Genomic DNA, 25,045 nt, shown 5'->3' with positions numbered 1-25,045 from the left:
AAAGATATAAAATTTTACATTCACAAAACATTTAATTCATTTCCCCACACTTCAGTTTCACTAATTTTATGTATTAAGAAACAAGATTATATTAAATAATATCTACACCAATGTCCAAGAATTTTTAAGAAGTTTATGATAAAAAACATTATTCCAAGATGATGTAAATTAAAAACCATGTTTTTATTTGGGCTATTATAGTAAAAACGTTTAGACTATTATGTGAGAAAATTAAGCACCTCACAATAAAGATGGTTGCAAAAGTACACAAATTTATATTTTGTTACTGAATATATCTTTTACATACACATTACATGTGGAAAATGAAAATGACCTATATTTTTATTAAAATGCATTTTACATGGTATGTTTATAACAATTATAACTAAGATTATATGTTGTAAAGTGAATAAATTATTCATAAAGTATGTCCTATTAACAAGACAGAACTCTGGGAAAAGTTTCATAAATATATGAAATATTTTTAAAGATGTAGTTTGACCCCATAAAAGCATACAGCTATAGCTGTAAAAAAATATCAAATCATTGCCTGAGAAGGAAAAATAATAATTGAGAAGGACTCTGAACAGTCACTTTTAGGAATAATGAACTTTTATGTTCTTCCTATGCAGTTGAAAGGGTTAAAGAATTACATCAACATCCTGACTTGTTATTGTAGTTAAGCAAAATGTTTTCTTTCCTTAACCTTTATCAAAAATTTATGATAATATTTTTTACTTTTCAGAAAATCATTGTAGTAGCTCTGGTAATCTCTAGCCTGATTTCATTGTGCACTTCAATACTGAAGTATGAAGCTACACAGTAGTGACCTGGATCCCATTAATGGTCTTGGTTCCTCATGAGGAGTGGCGTGTTGGTACTTACCCCAGGAGGCTGGTCTCTTGTGAACATGCCCCAGGTGTGCCAGTTCAGATCTCGCTTGAATGCTGTGTGTTCCACTTCCCCAAAACCATACAAGTATTCTGATGGCAGACGAGTAGATATTTGAATGAACTGGTCATTAAAGGCAAATCCAGGCAGGCGAGAATCCCAACTGAAAACAAAAGAAAAAAATTCTATTCCTACAAAAATGCATAAAAGATGATATCACAAATCATAATGCTAATTCTTCTTTTTGGCCATCTGAAATAAAATATTTTCCCTATATGCCTAATTAGACTCAGGTGTTAAATATTACAGAAAATTACTGTAACACAATTTTTGTTTGACTGAGTTAAGGACTACACATATATAAAACATATTTCATATGTGAAAAATAATATAAATAACATAACTGTTCATGTTTGACTAATCATTATGTTAACTGAAATAAGCAGTCCCACCAAATCAAGTATCAAATGTTTTGTTTCATTTGTATAAGCAAGGGGTAAACAAAATAAAATGATACAAAGCTACACAAAAAAGCCAAGGTCATGAAAATTAAAGGAGGACCAGTAAGGAGATAGAAGGGGAGGGGAAAATAGTGGAGAGAGGAGTCAATATGGTCAAAGTACCATATGCATGTATGGAAAAGTCATGAGGACATAAATTTAACATAGAACAAATTAAAAATAAAGGAACCATTTTCCTTCAAAAAGCCCAAATTAAAAGTTACTTAATAATATGTGTCATCAAAATGCTATATCATTCATTATCTCTCTCCCTTGAGATAATTGTGGCAAAAATTTTCTATATATGGAACAAAAAGGGAGAAATATTACAAAAGAATGGTATATCACACTTAAAATAAATGAAAGTATATTTAATATAGTATAGCCTGACTGAAATAAGGACAATAATTTTAAATAAATTCATTCACAGAAACCTAAAAAATATAGATTTATGTCTCAATTTCTTTCCATCAATACCAGGAAGAAAAAGAATTGCATCCCTTATAAATAATATTCTAATAACATATTTACATATCTCAGCTCTAATTACTTGTCCTTACTGACACTCATCATGCCTCTTAATTTGGCTCTCAATTAGAACACTGAGACTGATATTAATTAATGAAAATTATCTACTCCATAGTGTAAATGAAAATTCAGACCAGTCCTTTTAGATAGTTATTTGGATAAGCTAATTGTGCAGTTTTAAGCTGTTAAAACTGGCAAAGTTATTTTACACAGCTAAAACTTTTACCATGTTGCTATTCTAGCCTTGTGAAGGCTGTCAATACAACCAACTTGCTTTTCCATTCATAAGCTAAAATTAATATCCTTCATATCAAAAAATTCAGTAACTTACATAACTCTTCCGCTGCTTCTCCGTCTAATCTGTATGCCAAAAGGGTTTTCCTTGATTTCAACATCATAAAGTCTGTTTTCATACGTACTCTCTGGAGTGGTTGGAATGTTTAATGGTACAGGAACTTCATATCTCTTATTTTCAGCATCATAAATCTATTGCACAGAGATAGTAACGAATATAGAGTTTGTTCTTATTGCTGACATAGCATACAGATATAAAGAATTTTAGATTATGCTCGACACAAGAATATTTTTGACCAATTCTAAATACCTAATTCTAAATCCATGGCCAATAAAGCCTATATAGCATTCCGTATGTACAAACAATTTCGAATCAAATAGAACATTTATTTTGAACTTTTAAAAAATGCTTTGGACTTCATTTTCCACAGACCAAGAAATGAAAAATGAAACATTTAAGATTAAATATTCCATTTTATGGAATATTTATAATTTCATATCACGTCATAGTTAAACAAAATTTTCAATATTTTGTCAAACATATAATCATGCAATAAGTGTTTAAACTAATTTGTGTTTGCTCGTGTCTGTGGTTCTTAAAAATATAATTACTAACTGTAAATATTAAAACAAATTATTTCTTTTTGATTTCCTATTGCATTAGACAGAAAATTAAAAACAGTATTTTTGAAATAATGGACACAGTAAGCATTCTGTTTTGTTTATTTTGATGGAACTATGAAGATAATTTAATTCTAAGTGATTTCTCTACTTAACAAAAATTAATTTTAAAAATTACCACTGCATGTTTAATAATTCACAGGTAGCAAAAGTGAGAACTTTCATCTGTTCACTCTTTACTTAATAATTGCTTTATCAGAAATTATATTTTTAAAGAATCAAAATGTCAAGTCAATTAATATTATATTGAAATTCCCAAATCTAATGGATGCAATATATTTTTATCTCAAGATAGTTGCCAAATATTGGGACAGTTTATATTAAACATACCTTAAACTGCACCATGTCATTTTTGTGGTATTTCACCTCTATACGAAGCCTCGAGATGGGGTAAGATGGCAGTTGTGTATTTTCAATTGCATCGTTAAACTGGAGGTCAGCGATTATGCCCGTTGATAAATACTGAGTTGACGAAAGTGAATAAGGGTTGTGTTCTCTAGCAAAGTAACACTCAGGTGCATTGGTGCCTGAAGAATCCTAAAAATAATGTATGTTCATTGTCAGAAAATATAAATATTGGAATATTGGAATAAAAAAATAGTGAACTTTACATGTGTGCATGAAGATGGAACATTGAAACCTGCAGAAGTCATTTTAAAAAGAGAGGAAATGTGTGAGGGAGAATAGTGGTGGAGATAAACCTAACTAGGTTACATTGTATGCAGATATGGAAACAACACGACAAAACCCCTTGTATAACTATTATATGAGATTAATTTAGATAAATACGTAAGAGAAGAGGACATAATCTAAATTAGAAAAAAATAGTGTAGACTTATGTTTAATCACATATTATGTGATTTACAATGCAAATATCTATTATGCATTTGAGACACCATGTTCCAAAATTTTAAATGAAATATTTATATTTTGAGTCTAAGGATAGACCAGCATAGGAGAAAGTCAAAAGCCTCAAGTGTTCAATTGAAACAAATAGAATTGGATTAGGTTGCCCTTACAAAAATTTAGTATGTTTACGCATACATTTTTCTCCCATACTTGGTCTTACTCTTCATAATGATTTGTTTGTGTTTGTGAAAATGGGCCTGTGACAACCTTCAAAAGCACATGTGTATAGATTTTTGCTTTCTAATTATAATGACACTAGTTCAACTTCTTTTATGACTAGTTTCTATGCTGGCTAATTACATCCTGACCAGTATTTAAAATGGGACCTGTGACCAAAGATCAGAACTACTTGAGCTAATTAGTGTGAGAGCTAAGACTTAGGAAAAAAATAATTAACTGTGGACCAAAGACTAATTGATTTACCAAAATTCCTTCTCCTTGTTTTCCTTTTTTATTGACTTATTTTGCTAGGAAAGGCAGCACACTCATCTACAATTACCAAATTGAAGTTGTGTATGATCCCCAAAACTCCTCAAAAGAACGGGATATAAACTGGTTAAATTTGAATGACCTTTGCTTTTCTGTATTCCCCAAATGTGGGTAGAATGCAAACACATTGGCTGAAACCATGATAAAACTTGAAGATAAAAATCATACAGTAAATAAAGAGGACCCAAAGCATTGAAGACATTAAAGGACCAGTGTCTTAAGCTTGGGATTCTTTTCTGTGAGAGAAAAATAAGTCCTGTTTTGCTTAATCTACTCAGATTTTAGGTGCTAAAGTGTCAGTTTAAAGTAATCCTTACCTGATATGAATACTATCATACTTATTCCAAATGCACTTCCTGAAAGGAACCAGGAATATAATTGACTTTAGAAAATTCCCAAGTCTGTCTATGACTCCTCATACCTACTTTTCTACCTTTTATCCTTTTAATTCTGTCATTCATCTCATTGGTCTTTCTTATTGATAGCTCCCATCAATATTGTTATTTTCATAGCTTTTTTATCATAGGGGCATTTAAAGATCTACGTGATAAGGGCTGGGAATATATTGCATAAGGGATATGCAATTGCATAGCATGCTCAAGGCCTTGGGTTGGATTCCCAGCACTGAAAAGAAAGAAGGAAGCAAGGAAGGGAAGGCGGGAGGGAGGGAGGGAGGAAGAAAGGAAGGAACAAAAGAAGGAGGGAAGGAAGAAGCAAGGGAAGGAGGGAGGAAGGAATTAAAAGAAAAAGAGAGAAAGAGGGAGAAGTGAAATAAAGAAAAAGAAAGAAGAGAACAGAAAAAAGAGAAAGGTAAAGACCCATAGAATATTCTACAGAAAGAAATTTTAAAATACTTGAATTACCTCAGAAATACTGAATTAACTGAATTTAAAATATATCATTAAGCATTTTTAATGCACAAAACTGCCCTTTTACACATATATCTATATATTTTAGAAGTAGAGAAGTTACTCCTTGAAATGTAATTCTGAGAATTTTAGATCTGAGTTTTTCAGATGATGGTAGACCAGTTAGCACCCTTAGATTTCATGTGATTTCTTTTTCTTTTTTATTATGTTATCATTGTACTGAGATACATTGTGATATTTTCATAAGCTCTTACAATATATCATTACTGAATTCATGTGATCTGATGTCAATTTTAAGTACAGGCATGAAATTAGGTTAATTCAGAGATGATTAGGAAGAATCCAAAAGTAATATTTTTTTTTCTGAAATTAGCAGTGACTTAGGGAATATAAATAATTTCCTGCTATGTTAACCTTGGAGACAGGTAGTTTTATATTTGGCATCTATGTTAGTAAGCAGTGACCACAGCCAGCCGTAGTAACCAAACCATGCAGTCCTTACGTGTTCCTCACCCTTGATGCTTTTGTTCCTTCCTTATCAAGCTTATATCTTTTCTCCATCACTAACGCCACACTTTCTCATTCACTTTCAATCTATACACAAATCGCTAGACTTCTTACACTCACTGACAAAACCACAATCATGGAAAAAAAAATCTAAACTCTGCATTTTCAATGCCTACAATTGTGCACATAAGCATTGAGAAATATGTGCAACCATGCGGCTGTCCTCCCTTCCTGTAGTCACAAAGACCCAGTGAGTCGTAGTGATGGGATCATCCTTTATTTCCCTATTTCTTCCCCATCACCCTGCCCTGCACTTCATTTTTCTTTTTTCTCTGACCATCCTATTCTCATCATCACCGCATGGATTTCCTTGTTACTTAAGTGTAAAAAGGAAAGCCATCAGAACAAACATTATGACTAAAAAACCATACCTGCCTCCCTCTTCACTTCCTATTCCATGATAGGTACTGTCTGACTTATATCTAAAGAAAACATTTTATTTGAGTATCCAATACACACAAGGCCTGCAAAAGCATTTCTTCTTCACCTCCCCACTCTTCTACACTGCTAATGTTACATTCATGCAAGTTATCCTTACCAGTATTACCTGATTGTATTTCTTCCATCTTAAAGTAAAAAAGAAATCATCACCTCACTAACTTCTTCAGCTATTACCCCAAGTTTTGTTGCTTTCTTTAGAGAACACACATAATTTACTATACTTAGTGTATTAACTGTCTGCAATTTGTTGCTTCATTTTCATAAGAAATCCTCTAACTAGGAGGATACTCTGAGCAGTCCATCAATATTTTACTTTTCAATGTTATCAAAGACTTTCATGGTGTGAAATATACATGTCAGTTTTTAGACTTCATTTTATTGATTTGTAGTATAATTCACACAATTAATTATTTTCTCTATCTTAAAAGATATTGATCACTAGGCTTCCAGGATCCAGTATTTTCTTTTCTTTCAACCTAACACTTTTGCTGTTCTTCCTCAGTTTCCATACTTATTCCTCTTAATTGTCCTGATGAAATTTTGTAATGACCCAAGTTTCTATCCTTGATATCTTCTTCCCTTATCTGTTCAAGCTCACAGCCTTCATGATGTCAGATCATAACCTGGCTTTAAACACTGCATACATACTGACTGTTAATTGTATAGCCAACCTGTGATATAAAACTCTCCATTTCAAAGATTTAAACACATATCACACATGTATAGATACACTGGAATTTTATTAGAAATCTCAACCACAATTTGTGGTTCTTTGCCAAGCCTTATATTCCCCCCACAGATTTCTTAATCTGTTTATAACTTTTTCCCCCAGATAATCAAATCAGAATTTGGAGCTATTGTTATCTTTTGTCTGTCTCATATTCCACATCCAATCAAAGAACAAAGTTTCTTGGCTTTATCTTAAAAATAAGCACATAGTGAATTACTTCTTATTAATTCTACTATTACCACACTGAATCATTTTGTTCATTTTATTTTAACTTGCTTATTATCACATACTTATTTGTGGTCTCCCTGCCTTGGTCTATTTTAAGCACAGCCTTTTGGTTTCATTAATAAGGAAGTTCAGTCTTGTCAACTAGGTGTCACAGTAGCATCCTATCTCAGGGTAAAACTCATAATACTGAATAAAGGCCTGAATAATTGATCTACATTATCTTTTTCAACATCTATGATCTCTTCTCCTGTTTATCTTCTCATCATTAATTCTGTGTCAGAATTCTGGCCTCTTTGCTAGTTATGAACCAAACCAGGGAATCGCTTACCTCTCAGACAATTCAGAGTGATGTTTCTTTCTTCTGGAATGCTAGTCCCACCCATTCTTTCCTTCATTTTTTAAGGCAAACGTCACTTCCCCAAATAAACCTGTCCTGTTCTATTGCTAATATTATACAACTGGAATTCTTCCACCCATTCCCTTCCCACCTTAATTTTTCTACAGAATATGCGTGTAATATAATGCACATTATTTGGTTTTTTTCTCACAGTGACATATGAACTCAAACAGAAGAGGTGTATTTTGTCTTATTTTGTTCAACAAGAGCAGTGAATAGAATACCGTAGGTTTCAATAAATACTTTTTAAATGAGAGACAGTGTAGTATAAAGAAACACAGAAAAGTATGTCTATAGCTCAAATCACCAAATAAAATAGTCTTCTTATGTATGTTATCCTAAAGTTAAAGCTTCACTTATTTGATATCAGAATCTTTAAGCTACTAGGCCTGTGTGGAGCATGGTGGTACACACCTGTAATCCCAGGACTCAGGAGTTTGAGTAATGAAGTTTGTGTGTTCATGGCTAGCTTAACATACAGAGTGACACCCAGTCTCAAAAAGGTAAAACAAAACAAAATAATCTGTAATGTGATGAAATGGTAATAGCTCTAGGAAAAGTATTTTACATTTTCATGACTAGACAATATTTGTGCTTTAGTGTTATTATTTAGCTTTTGATAAGAGAAGTAAGTAAGCATGCTCTGAAGGCAGCAGGGAATGGGTAAGGATTTGAGTGCAGAGCTGTAATTTAAACAGACGGTACAGGAGAAATGAAATATACTCCACCATTTGTCTTCCCTTGATCTCAGATTCTTTCCTCCTCCTCATTTCTTCCTATCATCAATTTCTCCTAGATCTTTTCCAATCATAAAAATTATATGGCTTTATCAAACAATGAAGAGGAATGGCGCAATTTTTTTTTCTAGAAGCAGAGACTCTATGTATTGTCTCATACAAATGCAGACATTCCTAGGATTCTGCTGGCAGATGTATTTTAATTTTACTGGAGAAATTAACTAGTGTTGTATGAAATAAATTTTTCTGCTCTCAAAAACCCATTGTGAAATCAAAAGTCCCAAAATAAGGAACAGCATAGTAAGAGTGGACATTTCCTATACTCTTATCCTGTAACACTAGTAAAAACATCTGCCATCCAAGGCCATTATTATTTTGTTGAAAGAATGTCCAAACTTATCAGATAGAAATTGTTACCCTTAGTGGAACAGACCTAACCCATTACTCAGTTTCATAAGTTGTAATAACTTGAAACAATGCTTTTGAATACTATCTACCAATGGCAAATATTATAGTCAATTTAGCTGGTCATTTACAGCCCTAATGTCTAATAAAGTGCAACAAACAGAGTGCTATTTTATTAAATAAATTTATACCATCCAATGTAACTGGAAAGCAATTTACACATCCAACCAAGTTGGCATTTCCCAAGCTTTGTCATTGAAGAATTAATTAATGTTAAAGATGGATTTTTTTATCAGAAGTGTTAATTTGACATAATTTCCTGTATGAATTTAATTTATATGTTGAAGAATTAGAAAGTGTAACAGGAAAAGTTCAAACTGAAATGCTTATTCAGAAATCATATCATGAGTCATAATTAAAATTCTTGTTACCGTTTCCCACAAACAACCACGCTTCTTGCAATCGTCTTCATTTACAGTGTCTTTATCTGGATAACAACCAAATCTCTCACTTTCTACAAAAGACTGTGTCCATTTCACTCGAAAGCTTTTTCCAAGATTCAAGTTGAGATCTGTAATTAGAAGGACCTTGGAAGAAGAAAAGGTAAAGATTATTTTTTTAATTGAACCATGAACAACCTAAAAATATGGCAACCACAGAAGTTTTTCAAAACCAATCATTAATAGTTTTGATGTACTTTTTGAAGAATAGCAAGAAGAAAAATGTAAAAGTTAGAACTTCAAAAATGGGATAGCTATAAGAGATTGTAGAAAATGCATGATATTCATTATTTTTAAATCCAAACATGAGTTCCTTAGTTCTGACATTTATTGTCCTTGAGTATTTTTATATCTCCTGCTGTCTTCAGTTTCCTCTGCTGTAAAATGAGACAGAAATCCCTACTAAAAGAGGGTTCTACAGAGAATGAATGAGATGTGAAATTTAGGGCACTGAACATTCTTGACCTGCTCCATTTCCGACCTGGGCCGGTTCACCCCTCCTTAGGCAACCTGGTGGTCCCCCGCTCCCGGGAGGTCAAGGGCACTGAACATTCTTGAGACATACTAGAAATAAAGTAAACATTAATTCTCTTATAGAGTATGCAGAGAAGAAAAAATTGATTTCTTTGTTTATTACAGAAGCTCCTAGAATAAAAAGAGAGAGTTACATATTTCTATAATATTGTCCTTTATTGTATCCACTATGCAATGTGTGAGGACAAGTTATAGAGGAGTTAATGTGGCATTATACAGAAAAGAATGAAATAGAGAGAGGGGGAGGGAGAAAGGAAGGAAGGGAAAGTGGGAAGGAAAGGGAGGGAAGGAAAGATAATGGAAGGTAAGAGAAAGATGTGTCATAAAAACAATATAAAAAATACAAGTGCCTGAATGGTTCTACAGTGTTAAGTTAGGAAAGTATATGACAGTTAAAATATTTAAAAACATTATATTTACCTGGTCAGAAGGATCATAACTGTAATTATGGTGAACATGTATTAAGTGATCATTTTCCTCTACTGTGACTCCTGTAATAGTTTCTGTCACCCCAAGGACTTTTATCGTTTCAAATGCTAAAAATGTTCCCTCCTCATATGATGAATGTGTGCATGTAATTTCTAAAGTGTTCTGGAGAAAAACAGAGTACATAAGTATTAAGTCATTAGATGAAAACTGTAATAACTATAGGGTTTGAGAAAAGGAAAAAATACAATCATTTACCTCTCTATGTTCCCTAGCTCTTCCCATGCAAGCAAATTTTCATTTTTTCTACATATACTGTAAAACTATATTTTCAAAAATATACTAAATCATTCCTGATACAAATCATATTACGAATCTCTTTACTCTAACATTAACATTGACAAAGAATAATTTGGCTTTGGCAAAAACAATAAATAAACACTGCTGAGAAAATCATCCATATTAGTTATTGAAAGTTTAAAGCATGCATACATTTTTCATCTTCAATCAAGTTCAAAACCAATTATCATTGTGACTATTAAAACATTTTAAAATGTATTGATTTTAAATTTTCAGTTCCCCAATTTTATGATAAAAATCCTTTATCACATTTGAATTTCTAAATTGTGAGCAAATTATCTTAAAATATTATATTTTAAATTTAACTATTGATTTTGTTTCATTTCATTAAAATTGGAGGGAAACATAAAGGTTTAATAGTAATCCCTGTCAAAAAATAAACTATACATTAAAAAATATACATTTAGTTATATGTCCCAGGAGAATTCTTACCTCGGATTGAACTGAAAATGTATATAAAATATATGTGTCATTTAGTACGGTATCTGAAACGGAAAAAGAAATTATCTGATCAAAATGAAACTAAATTATCTGCTCTTCTTTTTTTAGTTACACAACACTTTTTTGAGGATTAAATACTATTTATTGCTGAAAAACACTAAAAAATTGATCATTTTATATCACTTTTCAACCATTTATAAACAAATTAACTTGATGTTTTACCTTCTTGGTAAGTAAACGTAAGGTTTAATTTTTCAACAAGTGGTAAAATATTTGTAGAAATTCACAGAAAATAAAACTTACAGTAAAAGATACATTATTACAAGTGTATTATTTTGAACACTACTATATCCTGTTCTCTACCTATGAATTTATACAGCAATGCTGTTCCTGGGGAGATATGGCATACCACAATTTCATTTCATATCTCTTTTCATTATTTGAGGAAAGAGAATGAATTGGGAAATGTTAAAGATATAAATAAACTTTAATCTATAACTGAAATAAAATTTAATGAGGAAAATTAAATAAAATTTTAATTTTTTTCTTATAAATATGAAAAAACTTTTTACAGCATGCTTTTTGTAAACAAATTGAGTATTAAGGCTAAAATAACTTGACAGAAACTTAAAATTATAATAGAATCCAAGGATTCATCTAAAATGCTATCAATGACACCATCTTACTTATAATTTTAACCTTAAGAATAAAATAAGACTCAGAATCAGTGTTAAAGATCACCCTACTGGTTGTATATTTGCTTGAAAATTTATTATCCAGAAAATTCTGGATCTGATGGCTACAATAGTTTAGGTTCAGTTGGAATCTACTTTTGCTGAACTTCTATGTAGTAAATTGCTTGGAACCTTTTCTCATTGTAGGGCTCACCGTAGTGTGCTCAGTGTCCATAGTATTTAAGGAAGACTGAGACTGTTGGTCTGCTGGCATTGAATGGGGAAATGAACAGCAGTGGGGATTGGGGAATGTGTGGTGTAAATGTATGTAGATATACAAAAGCACAAATCATGATAAGCCTTCCAGATTTGTATAAGGATGGAGATTCCTAATTGTGTAAATGGATTGTCGTTAGTGGGTTTTGCACAAGATGTGAGGATTTGAATCACCTTTTAAAGGAATCATACCTACTGGATTGTAAGTCAATTGCAAAAGGCATCAACAAAACCTATGCACTTGTAAACCAAAAATTAAAAATGAAGACACTAGTGATGGCAGTAGAACTAATAAGAGAATCTAGAATGAAGAATCAAAAGAGAGATTGTACAAGAGCATAGTAAGCTTCAATATGTTTGACATCTTTAGAGATGAAGTCACCATCAACTGACAAAGAAGACTCAAGGTACAACAGACACATGATGGTGAGGCTGAGTTCTGTTTGGACAGGTAGTTTCAGATTTGTGTTACATATACAAGCAGAAAGGTAAAGTACACGGTGGTCTAATACGGACATACGAATTTGGGAGTCAGGACAATGACATAAAAATTGCATTCATTAAGACATACAAGAGAATGGAGGACACTTATGATAAATAACTCTAAATACTACTTAACTCAGCTTTCATCAAGAAAGATCTTCCAGTGAATAGACTATTTTATAGAATAATTTTGATTTTAATTCTTAGAATTACTTATTTGAACAAATGTTGGTTAAGTGTGAATATCACAAGTGAGAAAATTATTGAATCCCAGTGAGAGTTTTAAAATATCTCCATTTTTATAAATACATCACACAAAAAACCCAAAATTTTTTCACAAATTCTATATTCTCAGGTTATATGAAATTACAATAATACATAGTCTAATTCTTGGTATTAAGGTAGACACTTGGGTGCTCATTTACATTTAAATGCACTTAGAATATTTTTCATACATATTTGAGAAATACTGAATTAAAATAGAAGCTAGCTATAAATTTTGTACACAAATTATAAAACACCTAATAATCATCTATTAAGGAAAAGGGGATAATAAATATAAATTTACGAGAAAAGCTGTAAGTAACTAATTAAATCTAAATGCATAACTTACTATGGGTTAATTAATGACATAAGCCAGCTCAGTTACTAGTTTTTTATGTAATGAATTCAACAATTTGCTGGTCAACAAACAAAATTTAAGTTGCAATAATGGAAATAAATTGTGAAATATTCACACCTCAAATAATTTGATGTTAATTAACTAAAGCTTTAAATGTTGGGTTTCTTTTCTTGTTTGAAGTAATACAATCTTATGTATTATAATTACCTACAATTGGAAACCTGTCACAGTTTTTACAACAGGAAACTTATTAACTGTGCTAATTTAAAAATATTAATACAGCATATAAAGTGGTATGTATATGTAAAGTATACATATAAAGATATATGTGTACATATCAAAGGCTTTATAGTAACAAACCAACACACAAAGCTTCGTATTTTAATAAAATATATGTAAGTCAAGTGATAGTATCAAATTTCATAAAGTAACCACCAAGCCTAAAATTACCATTAAGGTTGCAATTTATAACAATGCAGATAAAATGTCACATTGGCAGGATAAACATCTAAAAGCATATCACTCACCTTTTGATTCTCCATCATCCCAGAAAAAATCTCCTTTTGCTGTATTATGTTCATCTAGTGCAACGATAAGTCCTAGAGGATTCTTACGGCTGTTAAGTAAAATCATTTGCATTTATAACTAAAAATTAATTTATAATGTGAAATATCCTATAAATAAGTTCTGAATTAGTGTAAGATAGTCATAAATTTACATGAATATTAAAGTTTTCAATGACAGTTGTTATGTGAATACAGAGATAGTTTATATTCTTGGGAAATATGCAAAATAAATAAATACAAAAATGTAGTAATGAATTTTTGAAGGTGATGACATCTGTAAAACTGAGTAATGTAACATTTCAATTCAAATAAGGAAAATTAAATGGTTCATATCAATGCTCAGTTCAACTAGCATAACCTTACAATGGATTAAGTCTACATCTTATGTACAAAATAATGAAAATATGGTATGAAAGTTTTAAAATAATTAGTGGACTCTCTAATAATTTTACAAATAATGCCAATAAAACAGAAACAAGAAATGTGATCAATAAAAAACATTTTTTTCTTGTCAAAATAGTTTCCCTGTGACCCAAAAATTATTCCACACATAATTTATTCCTTCCAACACACATTCTTTCTCTTGTTCAATAAGGGTCTAAATTATAACTAATTTCTGAGAACATAATCATGAAAGAGTTTTAAAAATAATGTTAGAACACTTAATAATTAAATTACTAAAATACATAGATTAACTTATTAATTTGTTACCTCAATAAACACAGGAAATACAGAGCCTATTATGAGGCAGGCACTGTTACTAATTTAACACTGTGAAATGCAACTTCTTACTTTCATGAAGTTTATAGACTAAGTCAACAGACACACTACATACAAGGAAAAGTAAGTACTATAATTTCAGATATTCAATACATGGTAGACAAAATACAGCAAGAAGGTAAGGAATATAGTGGTTAGATGAATTAAAACAGGACATTTGAGAATGAATGTTGCAAAATAGAGGACCAGAATTTGCAAATGACTTCTTTTTTCTTAAATATTTCTAAATTTTACTCTTCTAAACAACAGAGTTTCTCTCTTTTTCTTTATCTAATCTTAAATATCCATTTATTTACCAATTCAAAGTTAAGACATTTTAACTCCAAGAAAAACATTGTGACATTTGTGTATTGAAAGATGAAATATGTAAAAACTGACACATCTTTCAATTTTATGAAAATATTAATGTTTCATATTTAATTAAGAACAAGAGATTATCTTTATTCAGCATATTCCATAGAGAATATGTGTAAATTTTTGGTACAGGAAATACATTTCTAACTTAATAACAAGACACATGTATATACATATATATATTGCATTTATATTTGTAAAACTTAAATGTATAACCATGACAGCTAGTTAAGAAATACCACTGTTTTTCAAACACCTTCTAGTGAAAGTATAATCATTAATTTCTGATTGTAAATGAGAAGATGAGCTATTCACACAAATGAAATGTCAGATTTCAGTTAGTGATCCTTCATTTACCTTGCTGCGGTTGTTACTTCAGGTTGTTGAGTGGGGAGAATGTAACCTCCTCTCAGATGTAGTCCTATTTTATCTGCTGGAAGATTCATATTGACACGTTGTTTTCTCCATGACCTTTTTGCACCCTAATATTTAGAAGAGTAATTTTTTATTAATAGTGAAGACTTTAAACTTCATTTCTCAAAAATTCGAATTTTCATGTTGCGACACTGAGTACTATACTGTCTTCTAACTTTTAAGGAAAATTCTTTGAGTTTACTACACAAACAGTAAAAAAATAAGTTCACTTTCTGTCAAATATAGAAATAAACACAGAAACAATCTCCTTTCTGAAATAATTACTGATTATTTAGTCTTCATTTTTTAGTATTATTTTCTATTTAAAGTTAATGGGCTTCTAACCATTTTTCATCATGCTGATTGACATTTTTAGTATTCATATATTAAAAAGAACATGAAATATTAGCCTTCCTCTCTGGCTTATTTTGCTTAAGAAAATATCTTGCAATTTCATACAGTTTGCTGCTACTGATGGGATATTTCTCTTTTTTATGATTTTATAACATTTCATTACATATATCATATTTTCTTTATTCATTTATCAGTTGATGTACAGCTTAGTTGATTTCATATACTAGCAGTTGTGAATAGTGCAGCAATAAGCAAAGTAGTGCAAGTATTTCTTTCATATGTTCATATTACTGCCTTTGGATATAAATCAGGAAGTGAGATAGCTGGATCCTATAGTGAATCTATTTTTAATTTTTTGAGGAATCGTCATGCTGTTCACTGGGGAAAAAGGGATAGTTGAATAGCTGCTACCAAAATACAATTAAGCAAAATAAATAGGCTCTATTTACACAGTGGTAGAGTGACTATAGTTCAAAATTGGGGATAAGAAGTTTCATATTTTCCATCATACACTTTAGGAATAACTTGGAAAAGTTCAAAGACTTTAATCATAAAGTAATAAAACAGGAGTTAAAAAGGGGGGATTACATTGATATAGTCAGCACACAAAGCATACAAGTTTAAATGATTACACTCTAGCCCATGAATACATATAAATGAACTAATAATAGTAGACACATAAATATGAGGAAACTGGTGCCCATGGAAAATTAAGTTAGCAACCTCTAGAAAGTTTTGTAAAGATTATTGTTTCTGCTTAGCAAACTCAGTAAATATATGAAGTAATGACTTTAAAAATAAATAATTCTCAAGAAGTCTTTGACAATTGCAATAATGAATTGTATGAAATATTATTTTGTCTTTTCAATTTAGAAATGTGAAGATTGTCACAAGTTTTTGCAAAACAGAGAGAAACATTACTTCCTACAATTCTCCTTTTATTCCCTTTTAAATATCTCTGTACTGAACAATCTAATTTCATATTAAAGTCTAGTTCATGTGCACAAAGATACTTATACCATTACATACAGTTGTGTAACTTGGAATAATAATTAAAGAACTCATAAAAATAACTATGCCATGTGTTTGGATTTAAGTTTTCATATACAAACATTTGAAAATATAACACCTATCAGCCCATAAATATGTGAATGTTACTTACAGTTTCATAATCATACCATGTAGCATCAGGAATATATGCACTCACTGACTCTGCTCCCTAAATTAAAGCAAGATTATATATACCACTTAGAATTTCAAAGCATTCAAAGCAAAAAATATTATCAAATATTATGTTGGTTTCCATTTTTCAAAGAGAGAAAATTTCTTTATGTTGTTGCACTCAGTATTTCCTATGGATAATATTAGGGGCTATTTATTAACTTCATATGACATAATGTAAAAAAACAGAAGCAAAGATGAAATTATTTCATCTTATAACTCATCTGCATATTTGTATTGCTATAAACCACTTGGTTATTGAGAATGTAAAAATGATCATTTCTGTATTCGTCCCTGGATATCCACACATTTTAAAAACAGGAACACATAAATTTTCTATTTTTCAATGTTTTCTGATGAATGTTTCTCAAGTTCCTCTTATAATTTAGCAAAGTTTTAATGTTTCTGTGAACTTAACTGAATGAGTAAAATTACCTAGATGCTTTGTAATTAATTATGAATTTGATTATGCAAAGTTCCCTTTAAATGATAAAGTTATTAAATTTGTAAAGCCTACCTGTTTCAAAACAGGGGTAATAAGTAATGCTGGGCCCCATAGAAACTGAGTGTCCTCAATCCAGCTGTTTGTATCGTTATAAAACCTAAGAACAGTGACAATGTTTAAGATGTTTAAGATGTATCAATGCAGAATGAAAATAACCAAATTTCTTATTTGCTTTATCTTTTAATTTTTCCTGATAATAAGTATTAATTTTAATTTTACTTCCTTAAAATGTTCTTTTAAATCAATCATTTTAATACAGGTTTAAATACAACTCTCATGGATCATCTGATGAGAAGCAAGAGAAGAGGGGAGAGGAAGAAACAGAAGAAGGAAGAAGGAAGGAAGACATTCATTCTGCTACTCAAAAAAAAACCCACCCTGATGATATGGTTACTTTAATCCAAAATAAACAATTATCCTGTCCAGTTTTCTCCTTTAAGACAGTTTCATAATGTATCAGATATCTTTTATGATCTAATTCTTTCCTTTTAAACATTCTCATAAAATTCCAGTTTTGATATGCATTTTAAAATATATTTAAGTTATTTCCTGATAAAAAAACTGACCTGGTCATGATATACAAGGATAAGGATAATTCACATTTTTTATACTATCGATCTAAATTTAGAAGACTTTACAACATATACGTGATGTGCTTTCAATAATTCTAAGTTTAATCTTTGATGCTGATAATATCTCCCTGATATATTATTTATTTTTCCTTGTAGGTTCTGTTCAGTTCTCACAATAATCAGATTATTTTGTATGCTCATTATAAAAATCATAAAAATATTTATACAAATGAAAAAATCAGCATAGATCTACATTATATCTTGACTTATCTGTACTAACATTTTAATATGTAATTGAGTATTCTTTAAAACACATTATAGGCTGGCCAAGCAGTAGAGTGCCTGCCTAGCAAGTGTGAGGCCCTGTGATCAAATCCCAGTACCACCAAAAGAAAAAATTTTAATTCCTATATGTAGTACTCACTCATGAAGAAATGGCCTTGCTACAGTTTCTCCATATGTGTGGGCTCTATAAAACAAAGTGTAGAGGAAAGGTAATAAAGTGTAGCGGATTTTTAAATAGTGCCTTGAGGACTTAACCAAAAGTGAATCCTGTCCAAAATATGCAGGATCTTGAGGCTGTGGGGAAAAAAAAGAGAAATTAAAATAAACTATCAGTGAAAAATTAAATTAGAAGCATTTAAATCAAATTTTAAAAGCAAATTATATAAATGTAAGCTTGTTTATAAGAAGTTAAAAAAAAACCTGTATTTCACACTGATGAAAGTGTCTGAATATTTTAGCAACATTTTAATTACACTCCATTTTAAAGTGGACATTTCTTGTTTAAATATAAAGTTAGAAAAAATTTAATAATTAACATGAGGAGGAAGATAGCCTTGAAACAGAGTCATAAAACATGGTAAACTGTCAATTAAAAGCTGTAACCTCAGAAAGAGCTGTGAGGAATTGCCCATTAGAACCATGCAAAAGTTCAGAACCTAGATGAAAGGCACCATGCAGAGATAAGCACCCATTCCTGCCTTTCTTGTCTCCACTTGTAAATAAACTTTCCAAAGCAGGACTCCCCTGCTGTTCTTATCTAAACCTTAGGTCTCTAACCCACTACTAGCCCTACTTTATGGGAGAGCACATTCCTTGTAACCTGATGCCCTGCACTGCCTTTTAAATTTCCTGTGAATCCTTTATTCAGGGATCAGTCACAGGTACACATCTGGGCCCGCTAGCGTAAAATTAAAATCTGAGTTCTCCACTCCTCTGAGTGTCACTTCGTTTCTCCTCTGACTATATTGCCACAACAAACATAGCAGAGGTTTTCAAAACCCTGTTAAATGTGATCAAATCAACTACTGGCTCAATTTTTTCATGCTTCTTTACATTCACAATTTGTACCTTGTAACTTTGTCATCTATACTAGTAGTGAAGTGTACCCTACTTCTTGAATTTGTGCTCAAATTATGTCATATGACATACTTTGACTAATGGGATTTTAGTACATGGGACCTATTCAAGCAAAAGCATGTGGTAGCTTAAGATTTGCTGTCTTGTCACTTGCCATTACCATTAGAGAAAACCCACATAAACTCCTGGCCTAGGAACACAGGGAGCATAGCTGCAAGGCCGGCATGCAGACTTGAACCTTAAAGTACAGCATTTCTAATGAGAACACTAGAACAATGTCTTTCCCTCAGACAAGAAACCATTTACACCATTTACACCTCGGTTATGGTTCACTGCCTCCCTGCTCCAACCTTACAGTATTCTGAATTCCTATTTCCCCTGGCCTGATCCTAGCCACTGAATGAAGTACAGAATGAATGCAGTGCACACAATTTCTGGGAAATTCAGGACTCTTTCAGTGGTCATCTTTGCCTTGAAAATACCTCATCATCCTGATTGAAAACTGTTATAACTGGGCTGCAGTTTGTACAAGATTCTCCCTACTAACCGCCTTTCTTCTCTGTCAGCCTTACCAGGCTGAGTCCTGGACTGTGGTTTGAAGTCTCATTCTTTTTCATCGTCCTTCCTTTTTATTTTTTCACATTAATTGTTATGTCATCTGCTTTTCAAAGAACAAAAATGAATATGGAATATAGTGTAATTTGTATTAAAATCTCCTATGGATATGTGTTGCTCTTAAATGTCATTTTAGTGTAGTATGAAGGAACTAATCTCTAATTTATTGCTTTAAATTTTGTTCTATCATGCCTCCTTATAGTCTGAATGAGTAGTCGTCACTGTTTTCAAATGGAAATGGGACTTTGTTTGCAAACTCTTTCTGGAGACTGAAAGGTTTCTTATCCAATGGGTACTTAACTGACTGAGCCCTCAGCTTGCTGATTTCTGGGATTGTAGAATACTTTCCTCTCACCTTCTACTTCTGCTCTTGCCAGTTCAGATCCATGTTTTAAAAGGGTCAGTTTTGCTTTGTACAGACATAATTATTCCAGTTTATAATAGAAAACTCTGAACTCAAATCATTTTGCAAGTATCTTTACTTTGATGCTTTTCTTTCTAGAAGTCCTTAACATTATATTTTGATGAAAGAGAAATTACCTGAAGTTTTCATTGTTAAAATCCAAGAATTCATACTTTACAAAAGTTCTGTTTCTCACTTAAAATACTAGTAATTTAACATACTTGTGTATGGTTTAGAATTAAATGAGTATTTATATTATGAATATATATTTTACTTCTTGATTTCCTTATTAGACCATTTTTATATGAATAATGATACAAACTTCCAGACCATATCTTCTGTATACACATAGTTAAGTACTGTGTTAAAAATCTGGTTGTTTTATTTTAAAACATGGAAGTACAAGAGTCACTTACAGCGTATCCATCAGCATTATGGTTTCTAGAATACGGATAAAAGGCCCCAAGTTGCATCCAGCGTCTGCAGAGCTCTTCAGTGGTATCATATAAAAATCCACAGATATCTGCTCCAACCTAAATAATAAACGGATCTCTAATTTATAAGATTAAAAATTTTGAATTTGTCCTGAACATCACATTTGATGCCTCAATACAGGTGCATTATTTACAATCACTTGTATATTTTGCAGTCTTTAAATATGTCTCCTTAAACCAGTTTCTGTTTTCCTTACTCTTTTTTTTTTCTTTTGTTTTGTTTTGTTTTTGCTTTTTTAGAGGAGTCTTTCTATGCCATACAGGCTGGACTAGAACTCACATTCTATTCTCATGCTTCAGCCTCCCTATTTCTGGAATTGCAGATGTGTGTCACCACATTTGATCATATTCTTTTTCATTGTCATTGTGTATATTTTCATAGCCTTGTGGATTTTTACCTTTTTTTCTTTTTGAATCATTCATTCATTATATAAACATGAAATTATTATGTTAAAATATCTTGAGTTTTAATTCAAAATTTAATCTAACTTCATTTTCCCGTTTATAACAATATTATTATAGAAGTAAAATAAGAAAACTGTGACCATGTATTCATGTTGAATTTAGTAAATAAATTATTCCAAATGAAATTGAGGTTCACTCAATGCATACCCACATAAGTTCATCTTGCATTTTCTCCAGAAAATGCTTTCTTGAATTTAGTATTTATTACTTAACATCATTTCTTTATTTCTGTACATAATTATGTAATATGTAGGCAATATATAGCATTAATCTACATGTTTGTTAACTTTGTATAAAGGAATGTTGTATGCATTCTGGTACATTTTCCTTTGCTGTAAGATTCAGTTATAGTAATGTTGTACACATTCTCTGTTGGATGACTATGAAAAATATTTCTAGGGAATGAATGCATAGGCTCTTATGAATATGTAAAACATTCTTATTATATGACATGTACTCAAAGGATTATTTTCTGATTTTTTAAAATCAGAAGTGGTTGTAACCTTTTACAAGCACAGGGGCAGTACATTAATTTTACTATTGATCATTTTCATAATAATTCTATTTGTGAAGTATCTCACCAAAGTTTTACTTTACTTTCTCTGACTACTAGGGAAGTTGAGTATATTTTAATATTTTAAATGAGTCTATATGGGGTCCTCTTTCTATAGAATTACTTGCAATCTCTTTTTTACTAATTTTACTATTGTTCTTATTTTTTATAAATGCACAGAATATGCTATAAATTCAATACTAATCAATTACTTTGATTGTCAAAAGCTTTAATTTTATTATGGTCAAATGTATATACTTTTATGATTTGTATCCTTTGGGTTCTGTTTAAGAAATTATACCTATAATATAATGCCATAAGACTATCCTTCTATGTTTTCTGTTAAAATGACAAAATTTTACTTCTCCCACATAGGTTTTTAACCTACCTGAAGTGATTTTTTTTGCATATGATGTCAGAAATTGACTCATTTTATTTTATTTTGTGATTGTATAGCAGATGTCCACATGAATACTTAATACTTTCCATGCACACTTACTCTGATAGCATTGTCATTTAACAAATTTCCATATATTCATAGACTTGTATCTTATTTTTCCAGATTACTCTACTTGAATATCCACAGATCTGTCATTGTGTTAATTACTAGAGTCTCATCTGGTAGTACAAATTCACATGCACTGAAATTAGATTACAATTTGGGGACAATGCCATTTTCTAAAATAGTGATCTACTTTATTTGTGAATATGGTAAATCATTAATTCATTTAGAAATCATTTAATAGTTTCTCAAAGATATCCATATTTTGTTTTCATATTTACTAGTTATTATCTATTGATTTGCTCCTATAATAGACATTTTCATTATATTCTATATTTTTTTGACAATACATGCTATAAATTGATGTATCATATTCAAATTTTCAAAAAAATATTTTTGATTCTCATTTTTTGAATTATTTCTTCAAACACTTTGATACATTGCCTTAATTGTTTTTCTTACTTTCATTTCTTAACATTTGTTAGTTACTGTTCTTCACTTTCCATATTTTTCATACTTTTCAAGTAAATTCAACTATGATATATTGTAAGAACTTTTGTAAATGTCACATTGTACCCCCAATACAACAATAATGAAAAAATAAAATTTAAAAAAATTCAGTCTTTCTTGAGTTTTTGTTGTTGTTGTTGTTGTTGAGACACAGTCTCTTCAAGCAGCCCAGTCTGGCCTCAAGAACTAGAAACCTCCTGATTCAGCTTCCGTAGAGAACTCCCCTTCTGGCTTTCTTTGCTTTTAATTTAAGTATTTAAGGTTTTCTGACTCCTCTAAATACTAAATTAGCTAAAATCACACAAGGTTTGATAAGAAATAAAACTATCAAAATTCAAATATTTTGTTGTGCTTTCCTCCATTTCCATTCAGTTTAGTTTTTGACATATACAAAGTGCCTGTATTTTTCAAATGTAAGATTGCACATTCAAGATTTTTGCTTAGTTTGCTGGTTTCTGTGTTCATTTTACTCAGGCATATTCAACAAAGAGTAAATGAATCACTATAAGTACCTAATGGACTTTAAATATCCACATAGAAGACAGCTCTCTTTAGTCTCAAATATCAACATTGGAGGCTTCATTTTTGTTAATGGAAGAAGAGACCTCTCAATTTTCTTGCTTAGAATTTCCTACTGTACATTTTCTCCACTTTTGAAATTTTGAGCAGTTCTCTGTCATTACCATTTATTGTAGAAAAAAGGAAATAGCTTTATTTTTCTTTTGAAACTAAGCTGGTAATAAAGCATTTTAAATATATTTAAACTTTGACATTTATTTTATTATCAGTTTACTTAGATATTTCACTGCCACCTTATCTTGTAGCTTATGTTTATTATATAAATATTTTTTACTGTCTATATTTTTTGCTGAATTAGTTTGATTTTATTGAATTTTGTTAATTCCATTTATCTAGTCTCGTGCTTTGAACATCACAGATATCATCAAAATTTTTATTTTTCTGATATATTCCATGGGCTTCTCACATAATCCTTAAGAATAAAGTTTGAGGGCTTCTTTTTGTTGTTGTTTTTGTAACATGCTTTTTAATACTGTTAACAGAAGTCATTAATATGACTTTTTAACTGTCAGAGATAGGGATGTGGCTCAGATTCCTGACACTGTCAAAACCCAAATTAAGTGTAATTGGGTGATTTTATAAACATATTGCTATGTATGCATGTTTATGATATATTCATAAATATACAGCTATATATATACATATACACATACATATACATGCATATGTGTGTATTTATATGTATGTATATATATAAAATTGTCTTACCAAAGGCATTCCAAACATATTGAACTCCAGCATGCCAGTGATAGACCACTCCATTTGTTCCCATGAAGCTGCATTATCTCCTAACCAATGTGTAGCATGATATCCAGTTCCCGCAAAAGTTGATCGGGTAAGAATTAAGCTTCTCTTATCAGGAAAAACTTTTTCTACAGCTCTAAAAATAAAACCAAATTAATAAATAAGATTTTAAAAAAAATATAATTGATACTTACTAATTAAGAAATATTAGTTTCAATTGTGTATTTACTACTTCCCAAGACATCATAGAATATGGAATTATTAGTCAAAATTTTATTTCCACCTTTAACTACTTTTAACTACTAATATTTACTTGTTTAAATGCATTCTCATCAAGCACTGAGAAAGGAAGTCTTTTAGAAATGACTGAGATTTGAATGATTTCACTCATCTTTTACCAAATTAAAAGCATGTGACCTGCACTCAATATCTGTATTGTCAGTATATGGCATAAACTCTCAGACAGAGTGGGTCAAGTGGTAGAATGCCTGCCTAGCAACCCATAGTATAATTATTAAATATTTGTTATGTCTACATTTGCAAATATTGGTAAGCAATAATAAGAAAACTTACATATGTGTCAGGCATTTAAAATCTTTTTTAGTTTCTAGAAATTAGTTACTATTCACACCTACTAGTAATACTTCTTATTAAGTATTTGGCTATATTGATACTTTTCCATTGATGCAAAATAATTAGAAAAATACATAAAATTTAATTCAGTATATAAAATCATTCAAGACTATCTTACTAAAATATAATTTGGAGGGATTTTCCATATAGCAATATGCATCATATTGAAATGTAGGGTGTTCTTTTTTCCCTATTCTAGAATTTATTGACCTAAAAAATACAATATACAGCAGTGTGCTGGGTTTAAAAAAAAAATAGAGAAATAACCTAACACTATAAAGACAGCCTGCAATTTTTTTGATATCATGGTATTATTTGGGACCAGAAAAGGAAGGATTTGAATTTGCACTTCATCAATTGTTAAATTATGATAAAATTACAAATTTATTGAAATGTGTATTTTATTAACTATTGCATTGCAGAATAAATGATGTGGG

General features: G+C 30.7%; 1 protein-coding gene across 2 annotated transcripts in view; it reads right to left on the bottom strand.

The window, feature by feature from the left end:
- Positions 1–25,045, bottom strand: part of Si (sucrase-isomaltase) — an 85,869-nt gene that overhangs the window by 32,177 nt on the left and 28,647 nt on the right. For both annotated transcript variants that reach the window (XM_074073862.1, XM_074073864.1), the window contains exons 16-28: positions 23,940–24,111; positions 20,545–20,661; positions 18,173–18,327; positions 17,189–17,273; positions 16,613–16,669; positions 15,040–15,164; positions 13,510–13,598; positions 10,919–10,971; positions 10,121–10,291; positions 9,098–9,253; positions 3,225–3,431; positions 2,251–2,405; positions 886–1,054 (exon numbers count right to left, since the gene is read on the bottom strand). In XM_074073862.1, coding sequence (XP_073929963.1) covers positions 886–1,054; positions 2,251–2,405; positions 3,225–3,431; positions 9,098–9,253; positions 10,121–10,291; positions 10,919–10,971; positions 13,510–13,598; positions 15,040–15,164; positions 16,613–16,669; positions 17,189–17,273; positions 18,173–18,327; positions 20,545–20,661; positions 23,940–24,111 — 1,711 coding nt within the window. The remainder of the gene's footprint in view (positions 1–885; positions 1,055–2,250; positions 2,406–3,224; positions 3,432–9,097; positions 9,254–10,120; positions 10,292–10,918; positions 10,972–13,509; positions 13,599–15,039; positions 15,165–16,612; positions 16,670–17,188; positions 17,274–18,172; positions 18,328–20,544; positions 20,662–23,939; positions 24,112–25,045) is intronic.

This window comes from Castor canadensis, chromosome 5 (genome assembly GCF_047511655.1).
Source record: "Castor canadensis chromosome 5, mCasCan1.hap1v2, whole genome shotgun sequence".
NCBI lineage: Eukaryota > Metazoa > Chordata > Mammalia > Rodentia > Castoridae > Castor > Castor canadensis.
The sequence above is the reverse complement of the archived record's forward strand: the minus strand, read 5'-3'. Positions and strand labels throughout refer to the sequence as shown.